Raw genomic sequence first — 24710 nt, 5'->3', positions numbered from 1 at the left:
ATGTAGATTTTTAACAGCCAGGTCAGCAGTGCAGTGTTTACGTGATTTACGGCACCGACCTCCTGTGGTAAAGACACCTGCAGGGGTCAGGGTCGCGTGGCTCCGGGAGGGCGGTTGTCTCCGAGGGCGGGGGCTTCAGCACTGTGATGCTTTGTTACCAAAAGGGAACAAGGTCTGAATCAGAGAAGGTCTGATGTTGACGTGTTTCATCTGGGTAGGGGGTACATGGGAGTCTGATCTTTCTGTTTGTAGTATTTCATAATCAGAATTTATAAAAAGAAACGTGTCTTAGCAGTATAAACACGGGCAGTTACTCAGCTACTAATGGGTTTCCCTCGGGAATCCGCAGTGCTAGGGCACCGCGTGGGGCAGAGTTCACGCGTGAGTCCCGGGTGCCGTGAATCTCATCTATGCACAAGCTTTCTAAATCCTTGAAAATGATTTCTTCTTAGCAGTAAAGCTGTTTTGCAATAACTTATGTTTCTCAAATCCTATTTATTGATTTACAGGCAAGGTTAACATGTGTTGTCAGTGTGGCTCCTCCTCCTTCAGTCCTGAGCTGTATTGGGTCTTGTCGTCGGTCTTGTCTGGGGGCTGCCCGCCTCCCCCACGGAGCGCTCAGACTTGTGGGACGCCTGTGCTGAGGGTACTGGTGGAGGGCCTGGCGTCCTGCAGGGCAGCTGGGTGGACACTTGTCCTGCTACGGGGCGCATGGCCCGCAGCGGAGACGTGCTGCATAGAGCCCCCGCCCCTCGTGATGCATGGTTTTCCTGCGCTCTCCTCTGGGGAAGTCTGACGCGTCCTGTTTCACACCCCGCTCTCCGCATTGTGGAGATAACCCCATGCGGAGGACTGGAGAGCAAAGCTTGGTTAAACGTGAGCTAGCTTTGTGCAGCAAGGCCTTTGTGTAAACTGGAAGTTGATTGTTGCTGTCCATGCTGGAAGTGTCAATGTTTTCAGTAATTTCTATATGCTTTTTATAATTTATTTTTATTTATCTATTTGGGGTGGGGTAATGAGGTTTGTTTATTTATTTAGTTTTTAATGGAGGTACTGGGAATTGAACCCAGGACCTCATACATGCTGAGCATGTGTTCGATCACTGAGCTATACCCTCCCCCCTCTGTAGGCTTTTTAGATGCTAACAATTAAATTCAGGTCCTGAAGATTTCTACTATCTTTTTCTTGAGTGTTTTGTTTCTGTATTTAGCATGCCTTATAATGCTGGTTGTAATGTTTAGATTTCTTAACGTTAATACCTTTTTTTAAAACTATCACCACTTCCTTCATTTAAAATGTTTTTCAGTTTAAAATTATATATTTGCACATATATGTGCACAGAAACATAAGAAGCAGAATATCTTTATAATAAATTGTAGTTTTCTTTTTATCTGTTAGATATATGCTTGAAGGAGGTAACATCGATGGCTGACAGTCTGTATAATATTCGGCTTCTGAGAGAATTCTCAAATGAATATCTTAACAGATGCTTTTATCTCACGCTAGAAGATATGCTGTATGCCCCCTTAGTGCTGAAGGTAATAACGAGTTATTAAAGATACGTTTTTAAAGCCACGTGTGAATGAGCTACTTACGGTGTCCTTGGGTCTTTGTTTTCCTTTCAGCCAAACGTCATGGTTTTCATTGCCGAGCTCTTCTGGTGGTTTGAGAACGTCAAACCAGACTTTGTTCAGCCCAGGGATGTCCAAGAGCTGAAAGACGGTGAGTGAGCCACTTCCTGTAGGTTACAGCTGTGTCCCCGGAAAGAGCGCGGGCAGAGTGCACAGAGGGTGTCCTTCGCTGCTTCCCGTGTTCTGTACAGCAGTGGTGTCTGAATGTGGTTGTCTCTTCTGGGGGGCGGAGAGCTGACGGGGCCGAGCTCCTCCCCGGGCTCTGCAGGCTGCGACCTTGTCCTGCAGTGTCAGGGTCCAGGCTGAGGAGCGGGCATTGGAGAGAAGGCTCCAGGTGACGCTGGTGGACCTCCGTGAGTAGGAGGGGCTCTAGTCTGTGACACCCATCCTCACCCTCCACAGATCTGACTTTCTGCCCTAAAACAAGGCAGAAAATGCTTTTTTTTTTTTACCGGAGTGAAATAACCTGCCAGCCTTGGGAATCTGTAAAACTTTAAGATGATGTGGGAGGATGTCTTCATGTCCTTGGAATTTTTTGGAAAAGATTAAAAAAAGTAGCCATGCAAGAAAGGATTGATAATTAACCACATTAAAATTAAGACCTTTTTTTCATTAAAAGATGATGTAAAGAGTAAAAAAAGAAAGAAATCAAGTAGCTACTGGGGTAGGAGATACTATTTATGGACTGTCAGTATTCCACAAGTGTCCAGGGCGTGGAAGAGCTCAGCTTGGTCAGTGAGGAGAAGGCCCGCCCATAGGAGGCTGAGCGGAAGACTTGAACAGGTGCTTTGTGGAGGCAGGGCTCCAGCTGCCCAGGAAGGTTAAGAGAAGGTGCTTAGCCCCATCAGGAGCTGAAACAAGTGACGACAGCCCCACCCCCACCGTGCCGGCATGCGCCCCGGGCCAGGGCTCGGGGCCGTGGTGGAGGCCTGCCCTGCCTGCCTCATGCCTCCTCAGCTCCGGAACCTCGGCGTCCCCCTCCCCCAGGGGCCCCTCCCACCGGCCCCGGCCCGGTGCCTGCTGCTCACGTTGTCTTCCCATGGTGTCGGTGGGGCTGCATCCCCCGCGTGCCTCTGAGGACCCCGGACCTCAGCCCGCTTGCCCAGGAGCCGCAGCTCCCTCCCCGGTGCTCATTCACTCTGAGCGAGGACAGCTGGCGTGGGGCCCCGACATGAGGATGTGCCGTGGCTCAGTGGCCATGCTGGCCTCCAGGAGACCAGGCACAGCGGACAGGGGCCTGGAGGAGCCGCTGGGGAGAGGGGCGGGCGTGCGTGGGGCTGCCAGTGCCACCAGTGCCATGGTGCCAGCTGTGGCTTGAGGCGACCTCCCCTCTCTCTCCCTAAAGCCCGGCCTTGGGAGCAAGGGTCTCACCCCCAGCAGCAGCTGTAGGGGTGCTTGCTCTGGGCTGCGGCAGGCAGGGCCGGCAGGGCCGTGGTCCCCACCCGCCTCCTGTCTGACACATGCTCTTTGGGGCCTGTGTGGCCAGGTCCTGCTCTCTGTGTCGCTGGCTAGAGGTGGGCTGAGTCCTGTGGACCAGCACATGGTGCACCTGTCTTCCCAGTCCCAGTGAGACTGTCCCCCCCACCGCACCGGTGCCGTGCTCGGGGCTCAGCGTTGGCCCCGTGGAGCTGGTCAGTGGGAGTCCGTGCCGGTGGCCTCCCGGGCACAGGTCCATCCCTGCCTCTCGCCACATCCTGCGTGTGCCCATGGTGCCTGCCTGGTGCTGGCTGATGACAGGCTGGCTGACAGCAGCCAGTGGCGTCTGTTCACATTTTCAATCCACCCATCTGTTTACCAGACTCGGGCTTTGCTTTTTCTGTCAGCGACCGTCAGGGGTCCCCATGTGGCTGCAGTTGGAGCCGAGGGGGTGCTGGTGTTGTAGGTGTGGATGGAACATGGCTGGTGGGCCTGGTCCTGCACAGGCTCAATCCCAAGGTGTCACATCAATCTTAGGGTGAATTGCTGACGGTGAGCTCACCCTGGAGACTGGGGGTGTCTGACAGAACTGTGTTCCCGAGGGACAGTTCTGAGTGCCAATACCTGGTCCCTGGGTGTCTTGTGAGCAGGGCACATGGTCTCAGCCATGCCCAGTGCATGCCAGGCCTTGTATCCTTAATGTGTGTGGTTCTTTGTGGCAGGTGGTGTGGCCCTGCCCCAGAACCCCAGGATCCTACCCTCTGCTTCTCCCACTGGGACCTGCCGAAGCCCCTGTGGCTCTCACCTGCCCCAATGCCTGCAGAGCATGGGCCTGCTGGACTGCACAGCTTGGGCCCAAGGAGAAGCTCTGTCCTGCTCTGCGTCCCCTGTCTGGGACGTGCTGGGTGTCCCTGATCCCCAGCACAGGGCACCTGAGGAAGTGGCGTCTGTCCTGTGGGGAGGGGCTCGGGTCAGTGCTGTGCGCTCCAGCCTTAGCGGGTGGGTCCTGGCTCCTGGGAAGCTCTTCATGGGTAGGTGGTTCCAGGCTCAGGCCCTGATAGGGGCTTTCCTCAGCGTCCAGTCACCCATCCTTGGTTTCTTCTCGTGGGACCAGCCAGCTGCTGGCTGTTGGCCCCTGGGGATGCCCTTCCCATCCCCACCCGCTGCTACCAGTCCCCTTGGCTACCCCTCCTGCTTCTGGGTGATCTTGTCCATGTGGATTCTGCCGGCTCAGGCAGTCACTGGGGGCAGCCCCTCACGCCTCTGAGCTGGGGTGTCTGCCCCGGGCTCCTCATCCCTCTGTAGTGGATCGGCTGTCTGAAGGTAGCCGTGGTGGCCCTTGCATAGTGAGGGCTATGCTGTTAGTCTGTGTGCTGTGCGTGCCGGGGTCCCTGCTGAACTGTGGGTCCAGGAGTCTTCCCACGTCAGCATGCTCTCCCTGACCCAGGCCTGCCCCGGCTGCTGGCTACACGCCCTGTCGGGTCCAGCCTGTGCTTGGAGGCTGGTGGCCGGGATGGGAGGCAGGGCAAGTCCTACAGGGGCCTGGGGAGGGCACCTTCTGCAGGCTCACAGAGTTGCAGGAGATCTGGGAATTCGAGATTTTCAAGGCCCAGGTCCCTGACCTGGCCCAGCTGCGGAAGAGCTACTCTGTCCTCGGCCCTCACCCTGCTGTGGCTTGTTGCTGCTGTTTCTGTGGGTCTCCTGGAGCTGCAGGGCGGCTCCCCGGGGCGGGGCCCAGGACGAGGCAGCTTGCTGGTTGTCAGACTTGCATGTCCAGTTCCAGTTCCTGCTGTTCTAGGCTGTGTTGTGGCTTTTAATTCTGGTATCACATTTGTAATGTTCAATACAGAATACACTTGTTGAAGTTGAAACCAGTTTTGGGGAGGAGAACTTTGGTTTCAAGTAAAAGTTGCGTTATTTTTAGTGCTTACAAAAACTGGGATTAAAAAAAAAGGGATTTCTTGCTAGTGTTTCAAGTAACTGTAAATAATAATGCAACTATTTCTATAAAACTGTTGTTTCTGCAGCTAAAGCGGTGTCACACCAGAAGAGCAGCCGGCCTCCTGTCCCCATCTCCAACGCCACCAAACGGAGCTTCCTGGGCAGCCCTGCGGCGGCGAGCCCGGCCGACCTCCAGCCCTCCGCCCAGCTGCAGGCCGAGGGCCACAGACACCACCTGCACCTCGAGGAGCCCGAGCACCTGTAAGCCTGTTGGCTCAGGGTTAAGTCGCCGTCCTGCCCCTTCTCTCGCTGGTTTACAGCTCTGATTGGAGTTGCCTTTTCTCATGGGGCAATAGGAGAAGTACCGAGTAGGTAGCCAGAGGCCTCTCGCTGGCCCCAGCTGCCCGGAGGCAAGGAGGATAACCTTAATTAATTAATTGCATAGTTGTTAAAAGTTGAGACTTGTATTACAGGCTCCAGCCAGAAGTCACTGTGTCTCCTGGCTGCAGTTTGGATATTTATCCCAGGTTTGATGTTCTTGGTACATTTTTGGTTCATTTTTTGGGGAAAATATTATAATTTTGGTTCCTTCTTTGGGGGTGAATTCACGGTGTTCTGTGTAGCTTCTTATGCATTTGTCTTTGAACTTAAAGATTGATGAAGTAGTGATTTTCTCTGCCATCCTTCTTCCATTTAGGGGGAAAGGGGCTTCTGCCTTTAGCCCATCGCATCCTTTGTTGCCCCTGAGACAGAAACAGCAAAAGACTGTGCAGGGAGAGGACCCCCCCGGTGAGAAGCCTTCCTTGTTCCTCGTCCCTCTCAGTGTCGCTCGTGAAAGTGATAGTTCTCAGAAAGATGCTCTCATCGTGACGTCGCGTTTCTAGTTAAGAAGACTGTGGCAGAATGCATTGTAATTTTTATTGCTGTGCCTTAGAAATTATAGTCTTTGTTGTGAAAATATTATGAAAATCTAGTAAGTTATACAATGTATACAGAAAGTTACTGTAGTGCCTGAGGAAGAACTTAAACGTGTTGCTCTTCACTGATTGTTTTAATTGATGGTGACATCATTTAATTGATATTGACCTATAACTGACGTTCTGATTATGACCTGGGCTGATTGCTGTTGAATTACGCACTACCTGTTACTGAAACTATTGAAAATTGTGTCTTTGTGATTATCTGCTTTCCCTGAGCAGTTTTGGTGTGCTGAGTTATGATGTATTTCCTTGAGAAATGGCTATTATACTGAAAGCACTTCAAGCACTGTGAAATAGGTTACTTAATGCTGAACGTACTTACCGTTTCCTCCGAACTACAGATCAGCGACACCGATCTAATTCTTTAACCCGAGTCGATGGTCAGCCCCGAGGTACAGCGGTAGCGTGGATGGAAAAAAAACACAGGTGAACTACCTGCCTTTCTAATAAGTATCTACATGCAGCGTCCTTTAATGCAAGCCCTGGGGCCCACTGAGACCTTCAGAGGTCAGACTTACTTCCATAACCTGCTTTTCCAATTCCAAGGGCACGGGGCGGGGGGTGTGTGGTGTCACAGCAGATTGAGTCAGAGCCAGACCTGGGAATCCCGTCGGATGTCTGGGAGGTCTGCACAGGTGTCAAATGAGGCCATGCTTTGCACTCTAAACTTCCCTGTTTTAGAAAATATGGTCATTGTTCGTGTAACAGATTTCTTACTGTAATTTTTAGTCCTTTTAAAAATGTTCCAGCTTTAGTTTCTAGTATGATAAATACTGATTAATGTGGATGAACAAATAAAAGCTTTGGGGGCCCCTCGGCGAGTTTAAGGGGCCCTGGGCCAGGGTGTCTGCCAGTCCCAGAACGGAGAGGACTCCAGTTTTCTCCCCGGGGGAGGGTTTGTCAGTCTTCTGTGTTTGAGATGTGGGTCCTCTTATGACTCGTAACCCGTGGGCTTCTTTTCCCCCGCATTGCAGGCCCGTGTCTCAGCCGGCGCCCTTCGCTCTCCATCACGCAGCGAGCTGCGACATGGACCCTGGCTCTGGCGACAGCGTCAGCCTGGCGCGCTCCATCAGCAAGGACAGCTTGGCATCCAATATTGTTCATCTGACCCCGCAGAACCAGCCACACCCCGCAGGCACCAAGGCTGATGGGAAGGGCCTGTTGAACAATGTGGACATCGAGGACGAGGATGAGGAACTTGTAGCCATCATTAGGACGGATGTCACCCACCAGAGTGGTGACCCAGGCCTGACGGCAAGTGCCAGGTCTCCCCAGCGGCAGGCGGACCCCTTAGAGAGCAAGCCTGACAGTTTCTTCCTGGAGCCGTTGATGCCGGCCGTGCTCAGGCCGGCCAAGGAGAAGCAGGCGATCACCAAGGAGGATGAGTGCGGGGAGGGGCGGCCAAGGGGCTTCTCGTCCCGCAGGCCCGGCGAGGGCCACCAGCCTCTGGTGCGGAAGAAGGTGCCCGGCTGTCACGTCAGCCGTGACTTGAACAGGACTTTCACCCCGATCTCCTGTTCAGAACTTCCTGTGGGCTTCGACCCCGCACCCACTGAGGCAGGGCCGCAGGTGGCAGGGGAGGCCCACGGCGGGCCCCTGTCCAGCAGCGGTTTCGATCCAACATCTCAGGGACAGTCTGCCGATGGCTTCTTTCTTCACGTAGCCAGAGCTGATGAGGACTCGGAGGGCAGGTTCTATGTGGGCTGCACACGGAGCCCTGGTGCCCACGGCCCAGAGCCCTGGCGCGTCCCAAGGCAGGACTCAGACTCCGACCTGGCTGACCTGGATGAGGCCGAGCAGGACTTCGCTGGCGAGGACCACCCCCTGGGGACAGCTCTGCACGGCGGCGAGGAGGAGTCAGCGAAGCTGCAGGAGGACATGAAGGTGAAGGAGCACGAAGACAAGGATGACGCCAGTGGCCGCTCCAGCCCGTGCTTGAGCACTGTCTCCCAGGTCAGCAGCGTCTCCATGGCCAGCGGGAGCGTGAAGATGACCAGCTTCGCCGAGAGGAAGCTGCAGAGGCTCAACAGCTGTGAAACCAAGTCGAGCACTAGCAGCTCCCAGAAGACCACGCCCGATGCCTCAGAGAGCTGCCCGGCTCCCCTGACGACGTGGAAGCAGAGGCGGGAGCAGAGCCCGAGCAGGCAGAGCAGGGACCACGCCAGCCTCCTGGCCTCCGAGCTGGTGCAGCTGCACATGCAGCTGGAGGAGAAGCGCAGGGCCATCGAGGCGCAGAAGAGGAAGATGGAGGCGCTGTCTGCACGGCAGCGCCTGACGCTGGGGAAGGCGGCCTTCCTGCATGTGGTCAAGAAGGGCAGGCCCGACGTGGCCCCGCAGCCACTCAAAGCAGAAGCTTTGGCTGGAGAGTATTCACAGCACAACGGGGACGATTTCACCAGCGGTGGGTCCAGGACGGAGGACCTCCTTGTCGAGGAGGGGAGGGCGGGCCTCCTGGAGCCACAGGACCTGAGCACAGAGGCTCTCATCCAGCAGCACAGCCCGAAGGACCCCGCCATCCTGCATGAGCTGGAGAGGAGCACAGCGCTGTCCGCGGCCCTCCTGGAGGGCGGCGCCGGTGATGGGGTGGGCACGGGCGAGTGCGAGCTCTCCATCGAGAAGCTCAGCGAGACCATCAGCGCGCTCCAGCAGGCCATCCTCCGCATCTCCCAGCAGCAGGAGCAGCTGCTCATGGAGCCCCCCACTGCACCCGCCCCCGGCCCCAAAAACGGCTCCCAGGACCCGAAGGTCAAGGCGCCCATCCACTTCATTGAGCCGCTGTCTCCGACGGGAACAGCTGGTCACCGCAAGCCCCTGCGGCTCGGCCAGGGTCGGAATTCCCGCTCGGGGAGGCCAGCTGAGCTGAAGGTTCCGAAAGAGCGACCTCAAGGTTCCTCCCGAAGCAAGACCCCCACGCCCAGTGTTGAGACCCTCCCGCACCTACGGCCCTTCCCTCCGCGGACACCCTCCGACCCGAGCTGGGACGGCATCACTGACCCTGGAAGGGATGCCCACGAGAAGGGCTTCCTGGACAGTTACAGGCTTCATGATGAGAACAACCAGAGGGCGCCCAGGGACGCGAACATCATATCGGAGCAGGGGGGCTTCAAGGAGGCGCTGGAGGGCGTGAAGGAGGCAGGGCTCAGCGCCCTCAGCATCTCGGTGAAGGAGAGTATGGCCCTGGATGAGCCCCCGCGGAGCAAGGTGAGCCTCATCGAGGTGGACCTCTCCGACCTGAAGGCCCCTGATGAGGACGAGGAGACGGGGGGCCAAGAGAGTGCCGTAGACCTTGGTAGCGATGGCGACCAGAAGCCGGGTGTCGGCTTCTTCTTCAAGGTAAGGTGGCGTCTGTGTCACACGGCAGGCAGGTGTCCTCACTTCGCCGTGCTCGTGAGGGCAGCACAGACAACTGAGCCTCTTCTGCTGAGGGCCCAGCGCACGCAGCTCCTCGGCCGCCGGTCCCTGCGAGGACCTCACCCAGTGGCGGGAGTCTGGCTGCGCTAGCAGAGCTGTCCTCAGGGCCCCGAAATGTGAAAGTTTTTCTTCCCATGGTTTTCCAACCGTGTGAGAATGAAAAACTATTCCTGGCTCGCAGGCTTCAGAAGACAGGTGGTGGGCCTTCGGGCTAAGGTTTGCTAAACCCTGTTATAGGGTCTGGGCAGATGCAGAAGCTTTAGGAAACGGTTTTGTTCCTGTCTGTTCCTTGTAATTTTTTCTTGTAGAGAAGAGAGCGGTGAACTGTGAGGCTCTCTTCTGTCTGGACGGGGTCTCCCCTCCCCGGGCAGTTGTGAGGTGGGGACACACTGTGGAGCGGTGTGAGCCACCCTGTCATGAGACGCGGGCGCTGTGTGGTGTCTGCTCGTACGCTGGGAACAGACGAGTAACCAGCCTGGTGTTGGCTCCTGCCTGGGGCTCTAGACATGGCTTATAAGGCAAGTGAGTTCAGGTTCAGGATGACAAACTGAATGCTTTTTGAGTGGCCTGTTTCTCTTCGGTTTGCGTTCTGCTGTCCACGAGGACATGCTCATTCGTCATCAGCAGGGTGAGTGCTGGGCCCCACGTGGTGTATTCTCAGGGTGTGTTCAGCTCGGCTGCCGGGGCGCGGCTCTGCTGGGGAGCCAGGTGGCCGGGCTGTAGGTGATGTCTGCTTGCAGGATGAGCAGAAGGCAGATGACGAGCTCGCCAAGAAGCGGGCGGCCTTCCTCCTGAAGCAGCAGCGCAAGGCCGAGGAGGCGCGCATGCGGAGGCAGCAGCTGGAGGCTGAGGTGGAGCTCAAGCGGGACGAGGCCCGGTAGGCCCACCCCCGGGACGGGCGGGGGAGCTGCTGCCGCCTGGGCGGGCCGTGAGCGCCGGCCCTGGCCCCCAGCCTCTGAGCAGGACGGCCGTATCCTCCATCAGGCGTAAGGCGGAGGAAGACCGGATCCGCAAGGAGGAGGAGAAGGCGCGGCGGGAGCTCATCAAGCAGGAGTACCTGCGGCGGAAGCAGCAGCAGGTCCTGGAGGAGCAGGGCCTGGGCAGACCCAAGGCCAGACCCAAGAAGCCGCGGCCGAAGTCCGTCCACCGCGAGGAGCCGAACAGTGACTCGGGACCCAAGAGCGCCTCCACCCGTAAGGGGCGCCGTGGCCCTGCCCTCAGCTCCCTGCTCCCCACTCCCCGCAGCGTCTGGGGGCGGATGGGCTCTCCGGTTCTCAGGAGGGAGAGGTGGGCCGAGTGCTGGAGTCCTCAGGTGGTGGAGCGCAGGCCTCGCAGGTGCCCCTCCAGAGGCAGAGCAGAGACACCCCCTCCCGTGGGTGTCCGCCTCTTCCCGGGCCCCCGGGCCATGAGGGGCTGCGCAGACGGTTGGGGGAACAGATTCGTGTCTCGTGAAAGCTCTTCTCTTCCCTGGCAGCTGATAACCTGAGCCGGGCCCAGTCGGGCTCCAGCCTGTCCTTGGCCTCTGCGGCGACCACAGAGCCCGAGAGTGTACATTCGGGGGGCACACCCGCCCAGCGGTAAGGGGGCTGGGAGGATGTGTGGGCGATGGTTTTGTAACTTCTGTGGTGTGACTTCAGGTGTCCAGAGCAGTTGCTGTGATTTCACGAGAACAAAGCACCCTTCACCTGGGTTCACCAAATTTGCCACATTTGCTCTGTCCTTCTCTAGTCCCTTCGCCCTCTCCCAGCCGCACACACACTTGTGTTTTGATTGTTCAGGAGGGAGTTGGTGACAGCCTGCTCTGCATCCTTGAATACGTCCTACGAGCGGGGGTGTTGTCTTACGCAGCTGGTCATCGGGCCAGCACTATCACGGGTCCTCAGTCCTTGTTTGCTGTGGCTGGGTGTCCGGGAGTACCCTTGTGTGGGGGGACCCGGGGGGCCCAGGTCGAGCTGAGTCCCTGTCTGTCCACCTGGGGCACGTCTGCAGCCCTTAGCGTCCTGGGCCCTGACACCTGCTGAGTACAGGCTGGCTGGTTATTTTGTCGCCTGCCTCTTGGTGTGCTCTCCCTGGAGTCTGGTTCGGGTTGTGCACTTGGCGGGAGCACCCGGAGACGGCACCAAGGGGAGGAGGGTGTTCGGTTCTTGGGGCAGCCTGTCAGGCCTGTCCCTTGACTTGGGCTGTTTGAGGTGTGGTTTTCCCCAGCAGTGAAAAATCTCCCTCTGTGATTAAAGAGTCACTTGGGCGGAGGTGCTGGGGTCCTCGTCAGCACCACTGAACGTCTGCCCACTGGCCTCGGTGACCTCCTCTGTGGGTGGGGTGGCCTCTGGTAGGCGCCCCCCACCCCGGTCCTTTGTCACGTGCGTGCACCCTGTGGCCGCATTGTCCTGCCCCTTCGCACGTCTGGTGGCTTCTCATCGCCTGGGCTCTGTGGAGGACACCTCCCGGGGACTCTGAACTCTGGTTGGACCTTTGGTCAGGTGGTCAGTTACCAGGGCTGGATTTGAACTTCAGTGGTGCCTGCCTCCCATGCATGGTGGCATCTGTTGTGCTCAGCGGGGACTGCCCTGCAGGGACATAGCTCAGGCCTGCTGGGGATGGGAGAGTCGTTGAGACTGGGGCCCAGACAGCCCGCTGTGCCCTCCCTCCTTCGCGGGGACCTGTCCCTTGCTGGGCAGCAGCACAGGTGGACCACGCTTGCCCCTTGGTGCCCGGGCCAGCATGGCTGAGCACTGCTCCACAGGGCTGCCTGAGGGTGAACTTCCCTGGCAGGCACTCCTCTCCCGGCCGTGTGTTTCCACACTCCGCAGTGCCCAGGGCTTGGGTTGTACCTTGCCCAGACCTCGCTGTCGTGTTCTGGGGGAGTAGACCACCGCACTGCCCCCACCATTACCTCGGGGCTCCTGCTGCAGTGGCTGGTCCCTCTGTGCTGATGGTGCAGCTTGGCCGTTTCAGGGTGGAACCCCCCACGCTATGGCAGTTGTGGGTGAGGGGTGTGTCCACGATGACCCAACCCCACCTCTGTCCTTCCCTTCAGAGTGGAGTCCCTGGAAGCCTTGCCCATCCTGAGCCGCAACCCCAGCAGGAGCACGGACAGAGACTGGGAGACGGCGTCCGCAGCGTCCTCCCTCGCCTCGGTGGCCGAGTACACAGGTGACCCTCGCTCTTCCTAGGTTGCGGGTGCGGATGTGTTGTCAGGTGGACACTGGCTCTCCAGCTGCCTCCGTGGGGGACGTGCCTTTGTGTGTGCACAGCCCTGCAGCTCAGTAGGGTGCCCCGGGTGCTTTGGAACCTTAGACTTTTATAAATTATTGTTCCTTGGTTTTGTCTTTTTTTATATCAAAGAAACTGTTAGAAAAAGACTAAGTAATTACTTAGTTTAATTTTTTCTTAGTTTATTTTAATCTGTAGCTTAAAATTCCCCCATAGATTGGAAGTGGCTGTTACTTCAAAAAATTACAAACATCCTTAATTCAGCCTGCCTGTTGGTTGGTTCTACGAAATTGTTCGTTTTCTTTTGTGTGTGTGTTTATGCCTTAAGTAGCGAGTTTGCAAGTCTCGGCCTGGCTTTCGCAGGTCCCAAGCTCTTTAAGGAGCCCAGCAGCAAGTCGAACAAGTCGATTATTCATAACGCCGTGTCCCACTGCTGTCTGGCGGGGAAAGTGAACGAGCCTCACAAGAATTCAGTGTTGGAGGTCAGTACTGAGCTCTACCTCTAAGTCTCTGTACAGAATGGCAGTGTCTGTAGATACGGGCTCCCTCTGGAAGGGAGCAGCACCCTGGTTGTCGACGTGTGAGGGTGGCTCGGGGCATGCCGACCAGCATTCCTGGGCCCTCGTGGTGGGGAGGGCTCTGTGGAAGAGCAGAATTTAGACCAGTGGACCCAGAGGGGACTGAGCTGGGAGTCCAGGGAGGGGCCCAGTGGGAAGCCACCTGGGTCCGGGTAGGGGACCGGAGGTGGTGAGGTTTCCACAGCAGACGTGGTTTGGTAGCTGAGGGTGGGTGACTGCAGGTGGACGAGGCGGAAGGTGCTGAGGTTGGAGAGTCCCAAGGGGGTGGGTGTAAGGGATGGAGCCTGGAGGGGTTCATGGGCGGGGTTGTGGGCTCCCAGGGGAGGAGGAGGAGGAGGCTCTAGGAGGGGACTCCAGCTCTGAGCGGGGACCCCTGGAGAACGGAAGTTTGGGGGCAGAATGCTGGTGGTGTCTGTCCTGTCATGTTGGCCGTTGCCCCCCTGCGGGCCACACTGCCCACGACTGCGCAGCTGCACCACTGGGCCTCGGTCACGTCATCGGTGAGTTGTGGAGGCTGTGGGGCGTGGCAGATCTGGGAGGCACTGGTAGTCAGGGTCAAGGTCAGGATGCATGCCCATCACCCAACTGAGGCTCAGTCTTGAGGGGACAGCAGGGCCCCCTCCACTGTCCTTGGCTGGTCTAGCCCCTGGGTCGGTCAGGGAGCTGGCCTGAAGGCCTCGCCAGGGGGCTTACGATCCAGGGTGTGAGATAGCCCTGAAAGAGGAGTCACACGGGAAGCGACGCCGGCTCGGCTACCATGTCCGCTTGGTGGTGACATCATAGGACCGACGGTGTGGCTTGGTCCCCACAGGGCCGTGTCCAGGGGCAGTGGTGGCCGGTTGGGCTGCAGCCGTAGGTTACATGTGAGGGGAAACCTCGAAGAGTAACGGAGCAGGGTGGGGCCCGGGGTGGGATCAGGGAGGGTCTTCAGGAAAGTGATGCTGGAGCAGAGCCTCGTAGGGGGAGGCGCCCGGGCACGAGGCGGGACTGAGCCCCCAGTTTGGGCTGAAGCATGGAGCTGGGAAATTGGGGCTCACAGGGCAGCTCCTACACACCTTCTGTTGGCCAAAGGGACTTGGCTTTGCGTTGTGGGAGAGGGCAGCTGCAGTTGTGGGCAGAGGAGGACCGTGACCCCAGTACAGATGTGGGGGTGGGCGTGGGAGTCAGTGACGGGACCTGGGTCAGGATGCTTCCTCACACCTCATTCTGTTTACGTTCAGACAACTTTTATGGAATTAGAAGTTGGTATTACAGATGCAGGTTTGGATTCTGCTTTTTCCACTTAATTTAATAAATGTATATTTATTTCTTAATCTATTTAAAATTATAAGCCTGTTATAGGTTGAAAGGGATAGTATATGTTTGTGAAAAAACTAGTTTTCTGAAACCAAAATAAATAGAAGAGTGGCATTGTTTTACATTTTTACAAGTCTTTCTAGTTTTCGGTATTGTTAAAGATAGCTGGCTCTTCCCCACTTCCACGTCCGGTCTGTTACCTGGCCGCCTGGCCCGTGGCCCCTGGAAACCCCGCTGCACACTGAGGGGAGCCTGAAAAGGCAGAGGACGTCCTGCAGACACTGGGGAGAGGGCTTCAGGAACCCCAGGGCCATGCTTTGAAAACTGCTGGGGTAGACAATTAAAGCAGATATTTTCAAGCGTGAGGAGGATCTGCTTTTAAGAAACTGTCGACACAGAAACATTTCAGAGGTCAGGACCCGGTCCGCAGGCTCCTTGTGCTGGCGTTGTTGACAGGTCACTCACCCATCGTGAGAGCGCCACCCTGTTAGAGTGCAGCCTGTTCACGGATGAGCCCCACCGTCACCACTGTCTAATTCCAGAACCTTCATTCCCCCAAAAAGGAGCCCTGTGCCGATGACCACTTCGCACAGCCCCTCCGGCCCCGGCCGCCACACACCTGCTGGCCCTCTCTGTGTGTTTGCCTCCCTGCACGTTTCCTGGGAAGGGGCCCCTACGCTGTGCGGCCTTTTGGGGCCACTTCCTTCACTCAGCATGATATTTCCAAGGCTCACGTGTGGTAGCCAGTGTGGGGGCTTCATTCCTTTCTGTGGCTGAGTAACATTCCGTTGTCCGTCCACACCGCGTTTTGGGTTCCCATCCATCTGCTGATGGACGTGTGGGTTGCTTCTACTTTTTGACTTGTGAGTAACGCTGCTGTGGACGTTCATGTACAGGTTTTACGTGGATGCGTGTTTTCGTTTCTCTCACGTGTGTAACTAAGGGAAGAGCGGCTGCGTCATGTGACTGTGTCTGCCATTCTGGTTTCCACGGCGGCTGCACTGCCACTGTCCCCGGCAGCGCCTCCCAGCAGCGCTTGTTCCTGTCTGTCTGTCTGACCGAGGCTGGCGGTGGAGCAGGCTTCTCTCTTGCCCTGATCTGCATGTCTCTGATGGCTAATGACACTGAGCATCTTTTCATGTGATTTTTCACATAATTTTAAAAGCATTTTTCCCTTTGGATGCCTAGACTTCTTAAGTAAGCTCTCAGGGGGAGACGATGCTTCACCCAAGAGATAGCCCCTGATTTCGGAGTCGGCACCTGTGGTGGGCACTAGTGAGCCTGCCCCAGGAGTGGGGGGTCAGCTGGCCACCGGCCTCTCGGTCAGGCCCACAGAGCACTGTGGTGCCGTGCCTCCTGGAGACACTCAGTCCCTGTCTCTGTTCCTTCACTCCCTCCATACAGGAGCTGGAGAAGTGTGACGCCAATCACTACATCATACTGTTTCGCGACGCTGGCTGCCAGTTCAGGGCACTTTATTGCTACTATCCCGACACTGAAGAAATCTACAAACTAACTGGCACGGGGCCAAAGAGTATCACCAAGAAAATGATCGACAAACTGTATAAATACAGCTCAGACCGAAAACAGTTTAACCTGATCCCGGCCAAAACCATGTCCGTCAGTGTGGACGCGCTCACCATCCACAACCACTTGTGGCAGCCCAGGCGGCCCTCGGTGCCAAAGAAGACCCAGCCTCGTAAATGACCCTGTGCGGGCGGGGGTCTGCGGCATGCCGGCCGGGCCCGCATTTATTATTTTCATCCTTTTGGGTACGAAGTGTGCAGAATCACAGACCTTTTACAAGAGGCTTCTGGTCAACAGAAGAAAGCCCTCCCTGGGCTCCCAGCACGCAGGCTGGCGGGTGCAGCGGGAGCGGGGAGGCGGCGCGTCCCCCGCGGCTCGGCCGCCGTGGGCCCCCCTCACACAAGGCTTCGGACGAGGGCCGGCGTGTGTGGAGCTGCGGGCAGCGGGCTCCTTTTACTTGAAGTTCTCCTGCAGCATCAGTGGGACATAATTTGCTTTGCTTCCTCGCCGGTCACCTCGCCCCCTTTGCACATGACCCAACCCCCTCGTTGGCCAGCTGTCATCTCGTGCGATTATAGGACTGAGGCTCGCTCTCAGGTCAGGGTGTTCGAATGTCTTTAGGAAAGGAATTTGATTTGGGGAAATCTTTTCCATTTGAGAAATTGTATCATATTTATTGATTATGTCTACTGCCAACGTTTATATCCAATTCTAAGATTTCTGAAAAAAATTCTTGTTCCTTGCTGCTCAGAAAAAGTTTACTGAAAATACCAGTTCACTAAAAGCACTGAAATCTGCAAAGTCTGTCTTCTGCTAAAACGACGTTTACAAGGACGGAGGTGGCCTCGCTGACACGCAGTCGTGAGGACGTGGGCGTGCTCTGCTGGCGTCTGCCCGGTGGACGACAGGCAGGCTGAGCAGATTACAGGCTCGTTCATCCAGTTTCGGATTGCGCTCGTGACTTGTTCACTTTAATAAAGACAGATTTTGGTAAAGTAGAATATTTTTCACTCTGAGCATGTTTCTCTTAAAAGGTGATGCACTTGAGCTGACAGTTCGTTTAGTGTCTTTATTATGTCGTCACTTGTCCTGTCTTGATCCTTGCTTCCGGAAGAGCAGCGTGCCCGGAGTGGAGTGTGCGGCTCCTGCCTGAGACTGGTCACTTCGTTCTGCCACCTGCTTAGAAACAGTGGTTGTTTGCGGCCGTCTGCGAACGCCACATAAGTGGGATGCTCCGGGCTCCTCTGTGTTGCCCTGACGGTCGTTAGCGCTTCTCCAGACCAGATGTCCCCTGGGACGGGGCCGCCGCCCTCCTGGCTGTGCGTGGCTGCCGCCACCCGGCAACTGACCAGCTGCTGTGAGTCTGGACTTGACCCGACCGCTGGAAGATTCTGGAGCCGCTTAACGTTAGTTTTGCACATGTTTTCTTGGGAGTGTTACTTGAATCCATCTCAGACTGCAGAAGCAGCTCAACATCAGTAGAGAGAGAAAGTTAGTGAAGTAAACTGTTCGGAAGTTTTAGGTAGGTGAGGGGGATGAGCTGTGTACACGAGGAAGGAGGGGCGCGGTGCAGGAGGGCCTGGGGGGTGGCGGGCTTCCCCCCTCGTGTGGGGGGGTGCCTGCCATCGGCCCGCAGCTCCGCACTGTGAATCCGGGCGGGGCTTCTGGTCCCCCAAGTGCAGAGTATGGACCGGTCCTGAGTGAACGCTCCTGTTCCCACGCTGTTCACACGTGTGCTTTATTTCTCACTGTATGTTTGATATTATATTGTTATATTTATTTTAAAGAAAGCACTAAACTGTAATAAAGTAATTAACTAATATGCTTTTATTACCACATGTGTATGAGGTGGTCACGGCTCATTTTGTTGGTCTGTGTCCCAGCTCTGTGCTGCTGAGAGCCTTCTGGTGGTTTGAGTTAACCGGTGTCTCTTTATCAGGAAGCCACGTTTTTCTTCTGGAGACGTGAGGCTCTCCGAGCCCGCCCTTCATGAAGTTGCAACATGTGACAGCTTCTCTCACTTCAGGGCACAGTGCTGTTGAAGTCAGTGGACTTTGACCGTATTCCGCGTAGACCGCGCGGCCCTCCCGGCACAGTGCCGGAAAACCGCGTTCCTGCCGAGCTCCTGGGTAAACCTGGGTCTTTCTTGGTGCACTTAGTCAGTGTGCGGCGTGTCCTGGGACTTGCTCGTTCATGTGCGAGGGTCTCACCCTTTACCAGGCCAGCAGGCACGGCTGCCGGTTCTGTTTGTCACAGACGGTTCCCATCCCGAGAGTCACTTCTCGGGTGGAGATTTTAGTCCTCAATGGCTTTGGTGGTCACGGCTCTCTCCGTAAGTGTCCCACGTTTTCCAGAGCCCCTGCGGGTTTGTGTCCTGCTTTTATGGCAGAAGGGAGTTCTTGCCTCACCTCCTAGATTTCTGTGTCGCGTAGGACAGGCCACCTTGTTTACCCACTTAAAATTTGACTTGGTCAAGAAAGCATTAACCAGATGGCCGAGTGTGTGATGAGGTTCGTGTGTGTCCTTGACGACGACTTAGGGTTCCGGGAGCCCTGTCGCTGCACAGGTGCACACGCAGACACGTTTGTCCTGTCCCCACACGTGTGCACGAGCGAGCGTAGGTGTGGGAGGTGCGCTGTCCCCTTATGCCCTCTGCCTGGACTTCGCGTGTCTCTGCAGAGCAGCCTCTGACGGCGGCGTCCGGGCCGCAGCCACGCTCTTCACGCAGGCAGATGGCGAGGTGGGATCGGTCCAGTTTGCCTCTGGGCTGTGCTTTGATTCCTTGGAACTGCAGTTGTGTTGGGGCGGAGAGTTCCTGGGATAAAATTCCCCGGTGAGAGCAGCTTGGATAACCTTTCACAGTTGATGCTGACGTGTTTTGTGAACTGGGGTTTGACTCTGGAGAAGTGGGAGCCAGCGTCCTTACACAGCTTCCCGCACAGGTGGCTTCCCTCGTTTCTGGAGGGGTGTGCGGTGGAGAGGGCAGGGCTGTGCTTCTGCGTCACGGCCGTGGCCAGGTCCATCCAGGGGGCATCTCTGGGATTCAGGGAGGACCTCACTGTGGTCTAGAGCCCTTTCCCGGGCTGCTGCTGGGCAGCGCCCCGCAGGCCTGGAGTCAGAGCAGAGTTGTCGGATGCTCTCCCTCCCGTGGTCTCCGGTGCCGTGACTTACCAGGCTCGAGGCAGGAGCTGTGGACACTGGTTGAGGTCCCAGGGGGCAGGAGTTGCCCTGGTGAGCATGCAGGCTCCCCGTCCCTTCCCCCTTCCTGTGTTCACCTGGGAGGGCCTCCCCACCACCTCCCCTGGCACTCTTGTCTTTTGATGAGAATTAGTTCCTAAATGGCGAGGAAAAGCCACTTACAATGGGAATGAATAACACAACAAAGAAACGTGGTAAAAATTATAGTCTGAAATCCATGTAGTCCAGCCCAGATGTGATTTATGAAAGTTTTGTTTTGGGGGAAACCCTTCTTGGCAATGAAAATTTGGAGTTGCTTCTGGTGCAGAGAAATAGCAACAGCATGAAAACCACGTTTCCCATAAAAGTGACATCTGGGCTAATTATTGTGAAGGTTGGAAGCTGACAGATTTGGCCTTGGAGGCACTTTCCTGGGCCTGTTTTTCCTCCGGGTGACTGTCTGTAACTGGAAACTCTGGGTTTCAGCCTGTGCACACGGCCAGCCTGGGTGGGGATGAGGTTCCGGCCCAAGCACACCGTCCAGCATTGGGGTTACTGAGGCATGGTATTGGGGTGTCCACGCACTCTCCACGTTGGTAGTTTGAAATGCTCTTCAGAATGATGGTTAAATTGACAAGTAGAGGATCCCCAGCACTGGGCCTGCTGCTCTAAGGACCAGACACTGAGACGGGGGCTCAGGCGGCCCCAGACAAAGCGTGCTCTTTGCTCACCCAGGTCGGGTCCCAGGATGGGGTTTTGTGAGCCTTCAGAAGGCGTTAGCAGCACCGTGAGGCAGGCTGAAGTGCAGGACTGGGATTTAAAGCTGTTCTTTTCAGTTGAACTGATAAACCTCTCTAGTCTCCATTTTTACAAGAAACATTTTATTTTTGCTCTTTTTATTCCAAGTGGTAAGTTTTTTTTTTAAAGAGCAAACTTGATTTTTTTAAAAACTTTTTTTTATTGAGTTATAGTCATTTTACAATGTTGTGTCAAATTTCAGTGTAGAGCACAATTTTTCAGTTACACATGAACATACATATATTCATTGTCACATTTTTTTTCGCTGTGAGCTACCACGAGATCTTGTATATATTTCCCTGTGCTATACAGTATAATCTTGTTTATCTGCTCTGCATATGCCTGTCAGTATCTACAAATTTTGAACTCCCAGTCTGTCCCTCCCCACCCTCCCCTCTTGGCAACCACAAGTTTGTACTCTATGTCTGTGAGTCTGTTTCTGTTTTGTATTTATGTTCTTTTGTTTGTTTGTTTTAAGAGTCCACGTATAGTTGATCTCATAGGTATTTTTCTTTCTCCTTCTGGGTTACTTTACTTAGAATGACCTTCTCCAGGAACATCCATGTTGCTGCAAATGGCGTTATGTTGTTGGTTTTTATGGCTGAGTAGTATTCCATCGTATAAATATACCACATCTTCTTTATCCAGTCATCTGTTGGACATTTAGGCTGTCTCCATGTCTTGGCTATTGTAAATAGTGCTGCTATGAACATTGGGGTGCAGGTGTCTTTTTGAAGTAGGGTTCCTTCTGGATATATGCCCAGGAGCGGGATTCCTGGGTCATATGGTAAGTGTATTCCTAGTCTTTTGAGGAATCTCCGTACTGTTTTCCACAGTGCCTGCACCAGCCTGCATTCCCACCAGCCGTGCGGGAGGGTTCCCTTTTCTCCACGGCCTCTCCAGCATTTGTCATTTGTCATTTGTGGGCGTTTGGATGATGACCTTTCTTACTGGTGTGAGGTGATACTGTTTTCATTATAATCTTTGTTCTTTTCTAAAAATTGAAGTAGAACACACCTAGAGAAAAGTAAACGGATCAGAAGTGATACGTTTTGATAAATTTTGACAAAGTGTGTATTCTGACTTTTAAATGAGCGGTTCTCGGTATCTGTCACCAAAGTTCTCCCTGGAGTTTTTTGCTCCAGAATTGTGTTTAGTAGTGATGACCCTGTCCGGTGTTGGTGGCATCAGCGGGGCCGTTGCTGCTGTGCGGAGGTGACGGAAGGGCCGAGCGCACGGACTGCTGGCCGGTGGGCTGTGTCGCAGCTCTGTTTCTCAGGCACCGGGTGTTTTACGTGTGTTTCTTCACATCAGGCTCGCGTTCGGCTCGCAGGTGCCGTGCTTGGTGGGCGGTGCGAATCCTCTCCCAAGCCGGATGCGCACTGGAGGGGCGCCGCTGGACAAGGCGGATGGGGTTTGGGCATTGTGGCGCCTTCCTGAGGATGACCGCGCTGTGGTTTGTAGGGTACACGGGGGGCCCGGTGCTAGCAGAGGGTCGGGGAAGAGGGCGGGGAGTGAACAGCCAGGTGGGGGCATGTGGGGCAGGCTGGAGGGGGGCATCTTCCTTTCTTTATTCCTGGCCCTCCGACTGTGTGGCTGGCACCGATGGGCATTCAGTAAAAGCTGGTTAAACTTCCTGTTGGGTTGAGGTCGGGGGCACCTAGTCCTTGCTCCTGCACCTGGTTGTAAAATGTTGGTGATGGAAGTTTGCGTCAGAAATCCCGGGGACCCACTAAGCGTTGAGTGGGGACTGGAGAGCAGCGCCGTGGAAGTAGACGGCCAGCACAGCTGGGGTGATGGCTGATGTCAGTGTGGGAACAGATGTCAGACATGGGCACGGGGGGGGCGTGTGCTGGCTGGGGTGGCTCTGGGGCACCGCATGTCCTTGGTGGGGGCCCTTCTCACCCGAGTCCTAACTCGTCAGGTGTCAGGTGTGGTCCCACAGGAAGGGCTCCTTGTCTTTAGGGTGGGAGCGGACAGCCACCCTGAAGTTGGGTAGGACCGTCTGTTAGACCTGCAGGCCATCTGGGAGCCGGGCTGGATGTCTGAATGGTCTGGCCTCCTGAGTGCCCAGGCCGTCACATAAGCACGGACAACACTTAGGAGCCCTGTCAGGCAGTGCCTCAGCCACACAGGTGGAAGGACTCGACGGTGGTTTTGCACACGGGCTAGCAGCCCTCAGTGTGGCCCCTGAGGGCGGGTGGGCAGGCGGGTGTCCCTTGAGGGGACGCTGGGTGGTGCCTCCTACTTGGAGCCGCTTTCCTTCCTTGGGACTGGAAATGGATCAACTGAACAAGGAAGCCCTGCTTCCCAGACGAGCATTATGTTATTTTTGTTTATTTAAAAAATGACGCATTCACTAAGAGTATTAAGTGCGGTAAAAGGTTGAGAAGAGCGTCAGGGAGGGCCGAAGGCCGCCTCCCCCACCCAGAGCCGGCGCAGAGGGCCCCTGCCTCCGGCCTCTGCACACTCCGCGTCACACGCAGGGCGTGTGGCGTGCGCAGGCGTCCCCTGGGCCCCAGGCCCACAGTCACGTCACATGCCCTGTCCCCATGGCACCCTGTAGGGCGCCCCGAGTGTAGTGACTGTGGTCTCCCTGTCTCCTGGGCTTGGTGATGGGCTCTGCGGCTCCCCGTCCACCTCAGCTCCTCGCGCAGGACGCAGGCTCAGCACCAGCTCTTGGGGAGGCCCGGGGTGGGGGAGGGGTTTCCCTTGGAAGACCCCCAAGCAGCAGGACAGCGGGAACCGATGTCCCCCCCATGACCTCCTCCATCAGGGACTCCGGGAGCTGCTAGCCTGAAGGCACAGGGCTCCAAGGTTGGTCCCAAGGAGCTGTGGCAGGGCAGATGCCCAGAGCCAATCTGAGCCCCCGACGTCTAGAGGGAGCTGTGGCTCAGGCACTGGGACGGTTTGGGGCAGCAGAAAGGCGGCACTGGCGAGCCGCCCTCCCAGCACAACCCCAGAGAGACCCTGGAGGCCTGGGTCTTGCGGCTTCCAGGACCCCGGCCTGGGGGCCAGGTTCCCTGTAGACCTTCGGGGACCCTCCCCCTGACAAAGAGTCTCTCTGAGGTAGTGGAGGTGCCAGCCAGAGAAGAGATCTGTAGGAGCCAGTGACCTCCCTGGAGGTGACCGGGGCTGGAGTGGAGGTCCGCTGTGACCCCAAGTTGTTAACTTGGGCCTAAGTCAGCTAGAACTAGGGGGTGCTGATGTGGAACAGTCCTGGGTAAAGATGCTTTTTCTATCAAAAACACATCATACTCCCGTCGCCCCCTGCACCCGTCTCCTAAAGGATGAAACTCAGGCCTCAGAGGGCACCTCCCAGGTGGAGCAGGACTGATGGTGGGACCATGGTGTGGTCTGCAGCCTCAGAGCCCCAGGCGCTCCTGAGGATGGCAGGAGGGTGCAGCTCAGTCCACAAGCGTGATGCTGCACTTCATGCCCAAGTGCCCGAGAGGGACAGGCCTTGGGGTGGCAGGGATCCGGCAGCCACCCCCGGCAGGGGGCTCAGAGTGCTGTGATGAGGGCCCCGGAGGGGGACGTGGGACGCAGGCCTCCTGAGCTGCCACCCCCACACACTCATGTCGCACCCCCAGTGGAAACCTTGTGTCCCTGGACGTCCTTCTGGTCACCAGCCCCTCCACGCTCCCAGTTACACTGCCCAGGTGCCCAGCAGGAGGGCGGAGCAGGGCCCTGAGGCCAGGACCATGAAGGGAAACCATCCTGGCCTCGGGCAGATGGGCCTGTGGGGCCCTCACAGCCATAGCTGCGTCCCTGACAGAGCAGGCCTGGCAGGAAGGGTGTCTTCCGGGGAAGAGGAAGACGCCCCCAAGCCTGGCCCACACCTCCTGGTCCAGAGGGCCTCTCTGAGCCTACAGTGACGTGCCGGAGTGGGAGCCAGGTGGTGCCCCCACTGTGGAATGGCTGCAGAGGGTTTGGGCCTGCCTGTGTGGTGAGGGAGGCAGTGCGGAGTGCTGCCCTCAGGCAGGTGCCCACACAGGGTGCCACGGCCACAGAGGACCTGCCGGTCACTCCCACCACAACGCTCTGTGACCAGGGTGAGGTGGGACATGCTGCAGGGAGCCACCCCCCACCCCCGTCTCGGACGGTCCCAGCTGGAGGCCCTGCTCTGGGTGCCCCCAAGCTCCTGCTGTAATCACTGGGGATGAAGGTGGCCCTGGCCAGCTGGCCGCCCCGGAGACCTGGAGTTCTGGGAGGTGCTCTGCCAGCCCCTGCCCGCGGAGACCCCAGCTGAGCCCCGCAAGCCCCAGGTGGGCGGGGCTGCTGCGGGGCGGGCAGGCTGACGTCCTGGATCGCGGACCACAGCGTGCGGCCGGCCTGCACTGCTGTCGGGCCCTGGGCCCCGGCCCTCCGGACACAGCCCCGCCCAGCCTGTGAGAAGCTGCAGCTTGCCAGTTTCAAAGAAGACTCTGCAGCTCTCTTCTGAGAAGTCCACCAGTCAGTGCGCACAGGAGTCCACCCGAGGCTGAGTCCCCGTAAAGAAAAGGCACCTTTGAGATGGCTGGGTGTGGCCGGGGTCTGAGTGTTGCGGGGACACCTGCTTCGTGCTTCTGTGGAGACCAAATGGAGACCTTGCTGTGGCCTCGTGCCATCAGGGACTGGGACCCTGTGCCAGCATGCATCTGCTGGGAGGGCAGGAGGACAGGCTGGGCCACGGCCCCTCCCTGAGGCCGGGCCTCCTTCCTCCGCGCCCCTGCGGGTCTGTCTGCTGACAGGTGCACGTG

The 24710-nt window shown here is 56.8% G+C and overlaps 1 protein-coding gene across 5 annotated transcripts in view; it reads left to right on the top strand.

Annotated features, from left to right (window-relative positions):
• Positions 1-17831, top strand: part of CAMSAP1 (calmodulin regulated spectrin associated protein 1) — a 52393-nt gene extending 34562 nt beyond the window's left edge. For all 5 annotated transcript variants that reach the window (XM_072960390.1, XM_072960391.1, XM_072960394.1 and 2 more), the window contains 12 exons: positions 1399-1538; positions 1626-1722; positions 5075-5249; positions 5686-5777; positions 6310-6394; positions 6943-9301; positions 10120-10256; positions 10364-10572; positions 10854-10956; positions 12417-12532; positions 12956-13074; positions 15871-17831. In XM_072960390.1, coding sequence (XP_072816491.1) covers positions 1399-1538; positions 1626-1722; positions 5075-5249; positions 5686-5777; positions 6310-6394; positions 6943-9301; positions 10120-10256; positions 10364-10572; positions 10854-10956; positions 12417-12532; positions 12956-13074; positions 15871-16173 — 3935 coding nt within the window. In that variant the 3' untranslated portion in view covers positions 16174-17831. The remainder of the gene's footprint in view (positions 1-1398; positions 1539-1625; positions 1723-5074; positions 5250-5685; positions 5778-6309; positions 6395-6942; positions 9302-10119; positions 10257-10363; positions 10573-10853; positions 10957-12416; positions 12533-12955; positions 13075-15870) is intronic.
• The last annotated feature ends 6879 nt before the right edge of the window (positions 17832-24710 follow it).

This window comes from Vicugna pacos, chromosome 4 (assembly GCF_048564905.1).
Source record: "Vicugna pacos chromosome 4, VicPac4, whole genome shotgun sequence".
In the NCBI taxonomy this organism is placed as follows: Eukaryota; Metazoa; Chordata; class Mammalia; order Artiodactyla; family Camelidae; genus Vicugna; species Vicugna pacos.
Note: the sequence above shows the minus strand (reverse complement) of the source record. Positions and strands in the feature narration are given on the sequence as shown.